At 39.3% G+C, this 10,655-nt stretch overlaps 1 protein-coding gene across 1 annotated transcript; it reads right to left on the bottom strand.

Annotated features, from left to right (window-relative positions):
- Window positions 1-5,735: 5,735 nt before the first annotated feature.
- On the bottom strand, window positions 5,736-8,792 carry LOC121879136 (aspartate and glycine-rich protein-like). Its single transcript, XM_042385737.1, has 2 exons — window positions 8,700-8,792; window positions 5,736-6,035 (listed from the first exon to the last, which is right to left on the bottom strand). Exons 1-2 carry the CDS (start codon window positions 8,790-8,792, stop codon window positions 5,736-5,738), a joined length of 393 nt encoding a protein of 130 aa, XP_042241671.1.
- Window positions 8,793-10,655: the final 1,863 nt, after the last annotated feature.

The raw sequence follows: 10,655 nt of genomic DNA, 5'->3' as shown, positions 1-10,655 counted from the left end.
GCAGATCCAATCATCGTTGCATGCAATTTTAGGAGAAAGTTATAATTGCAATCTCAGAGTCATTCAGATACATCAGTGACGGAGTTTTCTTAAAGGCGTTCGCTGAATCCGGGGATAATCCGGGATTTTGTGTCTTTATCTTAAGATTTTGTGGGATTTTGTGTCTTTATCTTCAGATTTTGTGGGATTTTGTGTCTATATCTTCAGATTTTGTGGGATTTGGTTTCGTTATTTTAAGAATTTGTGGGATTTTGTGTGTATCTTAAGATTTTGAGGATTTTGTGTCTATATCTTAAGATTTGTGGGATTGTCTGTATCTTACATTTTGTGGGATTTTGTGTCTATATCTTAAGATTTTAATGGGATTTTGTGTCTATATCTTAAGATGCACAGCTGGGATTTTGTGTCTTTATCTTAAGATTTTGTGGGATTTTGTGTCTTTATCTTCAGATTTTGTGGGATTTTGTGTCTATATCTTCAGATTTTGTGGGATTTGGTTTCGTTATTTTAAGAATTTGTAAAAGTTTCGTTCCGTTATTTTACCATTTCGTGGAGGATTTTCTTTATACATACATACATACATACATACATACATACATACATACATACATACATACATACATACATACATACATACATACATACTGTACATGTCCATTTACCTATTTGCATAACCATTCAATCCAGCTACAACAGTCATATCAAGAGAGACCTTCCGAGGGCCTCTGCCGGTAGTGTAAACACGCAGACAATTGGCCCATTACCCTCAAGGATAGGGGGGGGAGGAGGAGGAGACTGCGTTATAGGGCTGGGAGGAGTAGGAGTGAGTTATGTTAGATTAGGTTAGGGATGGGTTAGGATGGGTTAGGTTAGAGTGGGTTAGGTTAGATTAGGTTAGGTTAGGTTAGGTTAGGGTTAGGTTAGGTTAGGGATAGGTTAGGTTAGGTTAGGTTAGGTTAGGTTAGGTTAGGTTAGGTAAGGTCCCAGCTGCGTTATTATGCCTGGGGTGGGAAGGGATAGTTGGCAGTAAAGTCGAGGCGGCAGATTGTAGGAGTTCCTTCCCAACAGAGGCCTTGATATTGACTCGTTCATTCCCTACTATAATTGGGTGAAGTTGCAATTGACATGTCGGATATTAAAACCCCTTTTCCCTTCATGGATATTGGTTCATGCGTCTCACAGTCCACCGGTTACATCAGTGTTCCTCCGACGCTGCTGGGAGAACTTTTATGTTATGGTCGTGTTTAATAAATTGTTCTTTTTTGTGAGGTTTTGGTTTTTATTTGTTTTATATATTGGTCAAGGATGGTCGAGAGAGAGAAAGAGAGAGAGAGAGAGAAAGATGGGGGGTGGGGGTGAGGGGGGGGAAGAGACAACAAATTAAACGGTAGAAAGAAAAAAAAGAAAAGAAACAGACAGAAAGACGGCTGAAGTAGATCCCGAGTCCTCACATGAAGTAGATCTTGTGGATGATTACACCTGATCACTTGGTCTTCATTTAACACAAACAACAACTACACGCACTCTCTGCACTAGATTATCCTGTGTGTATGTATGTATGTATGTATGTATGTATATATGTATTCCCTGTACGTTAGCAAAACCACACACACGCACAAAAACAAACCATTTAATCGTCGACCTCATGAAACAAATGGACCAACACAGAGAACAGCTACAGAACGTCTATTTAGCTAAACCCATTAAACTATATCAAGCTTCCATTTCCAATTATTGATATCGCTTGAAAAAAATAAAATAAATAAATAAAATTGTTACCGTGAAATATTTCCCATGTCATATACAACAATATTAATAGAACGAGAGTTTGGTGTAGGCAGGAGGATATTAATGGTGACAAATACTTTCAAGGTCACTGTCATTCTGAGGCTTTTATCCCTCCTCTCTCTCTCTCTCTCTCTCTCTTTCTCTTTCTCTCTCTCTCTCTCTCTCTCTCTCTCTCTCTCTCTCTCTCTCTCTCTCTCTCTTCTTTTCTCCCCTCCCTCCTCACCTTCTCTACCCCCTTCCCCTCTGACCCTCCCTTCCTTCCCTCCATACTGCCCTTCTCTACCCCCTTCCCCTCTGACCCTCCCCTTCTTCCCCCTCCATACTGCCCTTCCTCTGCCCCCTCCCCTCCCCCCTCCCCTTCCCGCCAAGTAGTCATGACGTTCCCTGAGGCCAAAACTTGTGTCAAGGAAAAAATTGTCAAGGTTCCGTGTCAATAAAAGCCCAAATGTGGTGTCAATAAAAGCCCAAATGTGGTGTCAATAAAAGCTCAAATGTGGTGTCAATAAAAGCCCAAATGTGGTGTCAATAAAAGTCCAAATGTGGTGTTAATAAAAGATCACACAATAATATGCAATAAGACAACCATGGAAGGTGACAGAACAACATTGTGACGTCAGACAGGTGTAAAGATGATAGCGACGGTGTGCCCAGGTAAGACCAGACATCAAGAGGGAAGGAGGGAGGGAGGGAGGGAGGGAAGGAGGGAGGGACGGGTAGTGAGACAGATTGGGGGAGTGAGGGTGAATCCTGCAGGTGATCGATGACTGAAATGACGAGTCACGAGAAGACTTGATGGATTGACCAATGGCGGACAGACAGGGGAAAAATTGAATCAAGATTGAAGAACACACAGAGAGAGAGAGATTTTCACCCGAGTGTGACCTCGAGGGGTTGTTCTTCACCCAGTATGGCCTCGCAAGTTGTTCTTCATAGCATGGCCTCGCAAGTTATTCTTCACCCAAAGTATGGCCTCGCAGAATTTATTCTTCTGCAATGTATGGCCTCGCAGGGTTGTTCTTCACCCAGTATGGCCTCGCAGGGGTTATTCTTCACCCAGTATGGCCTCCTTGTGATTGTTCTTCACCCAGTATGGCCTCATGAGAGTTCCTCTTCACCCAATATGGCCTCACCAGAACTGTTCTTTACCCGAAAGTATGGCTCTTGGGGTTGTTCTTCACCAATGTAAGCCCTCCGCAGAAGTTGTTTCTTACCACCCAGTATGGCCTCGCAAGAACATTTCTTCTTCACCAGTAGCAGCCTCGCAGGTATTTCTTCACCAGTATGGCCTCGCAATTTGTTCTTCACCAGTATGGCCTCATAGATATATTCTCCTGAATCTGTTCTCCTTCCACCTTATCAATATTCCTCAAGAGCAGCCCCAGGCTCATAAGTTTTCCAGAGTCGTGCGTCACACCTTCCTAACACACACACACACACACACACACACACACACACACACACACACACACACACACACACACACACACACACACACACACACACACACACGTAGAGGCAATATTGTGCCCCCACCCCCTCCCTATATCCTTCCCTCCTGCCAAGATGATTTTATTTGAACTGTTGTTACGTTTCTTTGTTCTGGTTTACCCACAAGAGAGTTACTGTAGTAGAAACTGTATTGTTAACCTTCATACATGAAATATAATTCTGTATTTTGTAAGAGTTATTGTAGTTTGTCCCTCAAGTATGTAACATCAACAAGTTTTATGTCAACATTTTTTTTTCGCCTTTTATTATTATTATTATTATTATTATTATTATTATTATTATTATTATTATTATTATTATTATTATTATTATTATTATTATTATTATATAGCATGTTAATATTTCTGTAATCTAACCTAAAATAAAAAATATAAGTCATACGAATTTGTTAGATACACTTATATTGTCCCAGATAATAACACTACAGTCGTCAGCCTACAGAGGTGATATAGGACTCTCACCCATAAGCTCCTGTCTTAAACAACACAAGTGACTGATGGTATTAACTCAAGAGGCCAGTGTGTGTGATACCTCCTGCCTCGCCATACCAGTACTATGCTACCTAAACAACGTATCACAACACAACACAACACAACACAACAGCACAACACAATACAACTCAAGAACACAACAACACAACACAATACAACTCAAGAAAACAACCCAACATACAACACAACAGCACAACACAACACAGCACAACACAACCCAACATACAACACAACACAACACAACATTCAACACAACACAACTCGATACAGAAGGAGGCAGCGTGGAGTTAAGGTCCCCATTTACAGCTTGGTGAAGTAAAGATACACACTACACGCGAACCAGTGATCTTTAGGACAGAAGCCGAGCATTCTCTCCACTCAGCCACAACAAACTAACTCATCTTCTTATCATCTTTTATATTAATGAGCTTAACAAATCTACTCATTATATAACACATAATTAATTCTATATTTACAAACATGGAAACAAACGTAACAGATTATATCCAGACCAAAATCAGAAGACATTGATCATTTCTCACAAAAAGTCACTGAATGTTTTGATCAATTTTAACAATTTTATACAACAAACGGCATAACCAGTAACTTACAACTTACACAACAAATCTATATCGTCATTAATTCATACATTGGTAACACCTATAATAAACCCGTTCGTTATTTCCCACATTGGAAATTCACACAACAAACTTTACCCAATAAATGCTTAATTGAATCGGCAATTAGAGCTACGAATTTACTCACTATCTCACCAGTTAAATAAAACTCACCCAACAAATTTATTCATTACACATTTTTTGTCCAACTCACTCAATAAACTCTACCTAATGAGTGCTTAGCTCATTCGGTGATTAGTACAGCCTATTTACTCATTATTGCATCAGTTAACCTCGTGAGTATGATGACATTGTATTCGGGGTCTTAAGTCATCGTATTCACTGGGTTAAGTCATCATACTCACGGGGTTCAATTCACTCATTGCCTCACTCATCTATCTATCTATCTATCTATCTATCTATCTATCTATCTATCCATCTATCTATCCAACGAGTCAAGATTGCCCAAGGTACTTCAAGCGCTAAATTGAAAAGTTGAACGATTGAGAAGAAAATACTGTCAGAATATTGGCGAAGAATGGGGTCCAGGAACGCTGACTCGGACAGAAAGTGTGGCGATGAGAGTGTGAGGAACGACAGACAGACAGACAGACAGACAGAGGGACAGACAGACGGACAGACGGACGGACGGACGGACAGAAAGACAGATAGACAAACAGATAAAGAGAAAAAATAATTAACAAACAAGAAAATCAAGCATAAAATCAACCCAGAAAATGATTATTATAAATAGTAAACAACAGCACCAAAGAAAACGTGACCGGAAGCGATATAAGGGAGGGGATACTTTACTAAAGAGTAAGACTTCAACAGGGCCCGAGGGAATAGACTGTTAAGTGGATACGTAATGGAACGCTAAATCTAATCCTGTTATGAACCAAGAGAGAGAGAGGATTGAATATCAGAGTAGATGGGGAGAGAGACATAAGGCTCGACGCAGTAACACACACACACACACATCACTATAACAACAGCCTCATCATCCCAACTAGTGTATAAAATCAACAACTCGTAGGTAACCTGTGTGTTGACTCCTTGTTGATCTCACCTATGTATCATTACCATGTTGGAGTTACTGTGTTAAATGAGCCTCTTTCTCTCTCGTCTTGATGTGCTGGTGTATCGCGTATATCAATTGTATATATTAAGGCGTGGATGTTATTATTATTATTATTATTATTATTATTATTATTATTATTATTATTATTATTATTATTATTATTATTATTATTATTATTATTATTATTATTATACATACACACTATCACTGTTACTTTCCTGATGCTTACTATTACCATTACTATTACCGTTAGTCACCATTACCGTTACCGCTACTGTCACCATTACTGTTACCGTTACTGTCACCATTACTGTTACCGTTATTGTCACCATTACCGTTACAGTCACTATTACCGTTACTGTCACCATCACCGTTACTGTTGTTGTAATCGATATCGTTACCGTTACTGTCACTATTACCGTTACTGTTACTCTCACCATTACCGTTACTGTTACTGTCATCATTATCGTTACCGTTACTGTTGCTGGCCTCAATACCTCTGTTGTTACCGTTGGCATGGGATCGCGAGCAGGCAGCCACTGGGCATAGCTTTTAACAGAACACGAAGGCCTTTACAATAATTGGTGTCGAACATTGTACAGTCGGCCTTGTCTCTGTTGTATTGAGAGAGAGAGAGAGAGAGAGAGAGAGAGAGAGAGAGAGAGAGAGAGAGAGAGAGAGAGAGAGAGAGAGAGAGAGAGAGATGAAGAAAAAATAAGAGATAAAGGAAGAGACACAGAAAAAAGGAAAAGACAAGGTCAACTAACTAGTGACATTAGATCATTAAGTGACACAACATTAAGTGACACAACATTAAGTGACACAACATTAAGTGACACAACATTAAGTGACACAACATTAAGTGACACAACATTAAGTGACACAACATTAAGTGACACAACATTAAGTGACACAACATTAAGTGATACAACATTAAGTGACACATTAAGTGACACAACATTAAGTGACACAACATTAAGTGATACAACATTAAGTGACACAACATTAAGTGATACAACATTAAGTGACACAACATTAAGTGATACAACATTAAGTGATACAACATTAAGTGACACAACATTAAGTGATACAACATTAAGTGACACAACATTAAGTGATACAACATTAAGTGACACACATTAAGTGACACAACATTAAGTGACACAACATTAAGTGACACAACATTAAGTGATACAACATTAAGTGACACAACATTAAGTGACACAACATTAAGTGACACAACATTAAGTGATACAACATTAAGTGACACAACATTAAGTGACACAACATTAAGTGATACAACATTAAGTGACACAACATTAAGTGACACAACATTAAGTGACACAACATTAAGTGACGCAACATTAAGTGACACAACATTAAGTGACACAACATTAAGTGACGCAACATTAACGAGACCAAAATCTTTAAGTGCGAGCAAAAAGAAACACAAACTTTTCCTTCCTGTATATTTTCCGAATTCTGAAGAGAATTGAGAGTGACGTGTGTGTGTGTGTGTGAGTGTGTGTGTGTGTGTGTGTGTGTGGTCAAAATCCCTTTCATTGGTTCCTCAAGATATTTAATTTCGAAGAATATTCAAAACACACACACACACACACACACACACACACACACACACACACACACACACACACACACACACACACATGTACACGCACCTGAGAGTCACCACCTGTACACGCCCTCGAGCTAACATTATGTAACATCATCACAGGGAAATCTTCAAGGCTTTACTGTTCATCAGGAAGTTCGGATGTCGGTAAAGGTCGGATAGGCCTATTGCGTACATTGCCATTGCAAAGGGCCCCCCTGCGTTGTTCCCTCAGTTGACTCTATGATGGTATCACCTCGTAGAGCCTTGGTGTTTACTATATACTCAATAAACAAGAACTTACAGATGCCAATGCTGTACGGTACGGTAGACCAGTAGAAGGTTTGCCCTCCCAATGCGTGTGTGGCTCTTCCTATGACGTCGATCACCCCATGGTGTGCAAGAAAGGGGGCTTCATATACATGAGGCATGACGAGGTAAGGGATCTCACAGCAAATATCTTGAAGGAAATCTGCCGTGATGTCAGGGTAGAACCAACCTTCTTTCCATTGAACAGTGAGAATTTCCAACATAGGACTTCAAACACATCCAACGAAGCCCGTGTTGACGTCAATGCTCGAGGATTCTGGACGCGGGGACAGCGAGCCTTCTTCAACATCAGGATTTTTTATCCCATGGCCGCATGTCACCGTAACTTAGCTCTCGATGCTGCACACAGGAGGAACGAGAACGACAAGATAAGGGCATAGGGGAGAGAATTCAGAACGTTGGTCAAGGCAGCTTCACTCCTCTAGTGTTCACAACCTCTGGTGGGATGGGACCAAGTGCAAGATGCTTCTACGCCAGACTCGCGAAGGTGCTATTCAAACAGAAGCAGCAGCCCAGAAGTTATGTTACAGCCTGGATGAGATGTCGACTGTCCTTCTCTCTCCTTAGGTTTGCTTTGCTCTGCCTCAGGGGAACCAGAGCATCGGCTCCAAAGCCGACAACAGTTGCAGATACTGACTATGAGGCAACAGTCACTGAATGCCGCATAGATCTGTGGCTCAACTAACTCAACACAGCCAGGGTAGCTACTTATGTATTAGAATATTTAATTTTAAGGGAACAAACTGGCGGCGAAGGTGTGGCTATTAGGGGAGGATGGAGGCCATAGGAAAAAAAAAGTAGTAGTAGTAAAATCAAATTAATGGAATGAAGAAGAGACTTGAAGCTATGATATTCAATAGAAAAAATACAAAAAAATAAAACAATACGGCCGTTACATGGTTTAGAAATAATGAAGGCGGGAGTAAAGAGATGTTCAAGAAACGTAAAATGGGTGTGAAAAAGGTGTGTTAGACGGAGAACCTGGTGTTAGGGTTAAGCTAATAATTATCACTGTTTCTCGTGTCTAACCATCTGGGGTACAGTCCAAGTACAGATAATCTTATGGGAAATTGTCATAAAAAGTACAACAATTACTTAAAGTATAGAGGCCTAGTTGTTATCATCAGCTTTGAGATATATCTTGGTCTATTGCCCTTAACCAGACCAGACCAGACCAGACCAGACCAGACCAAACCCAGCTAAACCAAACTGCTTAAGCTCTGATGGTACACAGCCAATACGGTTTGTTATATCTCTCTATCAATACATACCTTTACCTGTGCTTCAATCTCTTCATATACCAACAAAAACTCAGAACAAAACACTACCCAACTGGCGGGTGTTTGACAGAAAGCAGCCGTCATGTTCGTCCACTCACAAAGAGAATATCAATCGCGTAACGTTTTTTTTTTCCACAAGTTTTCATTCCTTACTGTAGCGGCGGCAGTTTCAGTTATCAGAGAGAGAGAGAGACAGACAGACAGACAGACAGAGAGAGAGAGAGAGATTTTTGTTAATTATAATGGCTTTAGAATTTGAGTCTCACAAATATGAGACTAAAGAGAACACTTCCATTTGTTAATTAAGTACAACTACTGTATTGGTTTTTGTTTGAACGTGATAGGTCGCGGGGATCACTATTGGGCCTCCGATATCTGTGAATTTTTCAAAATCCGTGAAGCTTCGAATTTGGTCAAACACGAGAAATCGAATTACTGCAAGGCATCGAATTCTGTGGTGCTTTGAATACTGTGAGGCTTCGAATTGTATGAGGCTTCGAACTCTGTGAACCTTCGAATTCCAATGAAACAATAAATGTAATTCTTGTGAACACTGTGAGTTGTCTTTCCAACTTACTTTACCCACAGAATTAACAAAACAATCTACTAATGCTCTAGGATGGGGTTACTATTAAATGACCTTTGACCTTATATGTCAACATCACAGTGACCGAGGATGGATTATTCTGAGTGACCTTTGACCTTGTAGTCTTAGTACATATGAAACAGTCGTAATATATATCTGAAACATTCTCAAAATCACTAAGTCTCGGAGATCTATACGGACATGAAGCTTTGTTTCTCGTAGACGAATGTGAAAACCATTACCATATTGCAAAACACAATCTTACTCAAACCTAACCTAACCTAACCCAAAAACCCCTATTACATATATGATTTACTTTCACTATACATACATACATACATACATACATACATACATACATACATACATACATACATACCATATAGCAGCATGATCTCACACTTGTATAAAATAAAACAAATATTCAAATATTCTTTACAGGTACAAAAATATTTACCACGCTTTTAATATACATTTTAACGCCACATATTTTAAATACAAAAAGTACAAAAATGTTTAGTACTAGAATAATCCACAACTGGTGACATACTGTATAAAGCAACAAACACTTTAACACAAACGTTTACCTCACATATTAACACGGAATAACACTGGTGACATACTGTATAACGCAACAAACACTTTAACACAAACGTTTACTTCACATATTAACACGGAATAACACTGGTGACATACTGTATAACGCAACAAACACTTTAACACAAACGTTTACCTCACATATTAACACGGAATAACACCGGTGACATACTGTATAACGCAACAAACACTTTAACACAAACGTTTACTTCACATATTAACACGGAATAACACTGGTGACATACTGTATAACGCAACAAACACTTTAACACAAACGTTTACTTCACATATTAACACGGAATAACACTGGTGACATACTGTATAACGCAACAAACACTTTAACACAAACGTTTACTTCACATATTAACACGGAATAACACTGGTGACATACTGTATAACGCAACAAACACTTTAACACAAACGTTTACCTCACATATTAACACGGAATAACACTGGTGACATACTGTATAACGCAACAAACACTTTAACACAAACGTTTACCTCACATATTAACACGGAATAACACTGGTGACATACTGTATAACGCAACAAACACTTTAACACAAACGTTTACCTCACATATTAACACGGAATAACACCGGTGACATACTGTATAACGCAACAAACACTTTAACACAAACGTTTACCTCACATATTAACACGGAATAACACTGGTGACATACTGTATAGCAACAAACACTTTAACACAAACGTTTACCTCACATATTAACACGGAATAACACTGGTGACATACTGTATAAAGC

Source organism: Homarus americanus, unplaced genomic scaffold (genome assembly GCF_018991925.1).
Source record: "Homarus americanus isolate GMGI-L3 unplaced genomic scaffold, GMGI_Hamer_2.0 scaffold16886, whole genome shotgun sequence".
In the NCBI taxonomy this organism is placed as follows: Eukaryota; Metazoa; Arthropoda; class Malacostraca; order Decapoda; family Nephropidae; genus Homarus; species Homarus americanus.
Note: the sequence above shows the minus strand (reverse complement) of the source record. Positions and strands in the feature narration are given on the sequence as shown.

Coding starts and splice junctions, on each gene's coding strand:
- LOC121879136 (XM_042385737.1), bottom strand. CDS start 8,792: ATGACGGCTGCTTTCTGTCAAACACCCGCCAGTTGGGTAGTGTTTTGT. Junction 6,036..8,699: donor AGATTGAAGCACAGGTAAAG/GTATGTATTGAT, acceptor TTCTGTTAAAAG/CTATGCCCAGTGGCTGCCTG.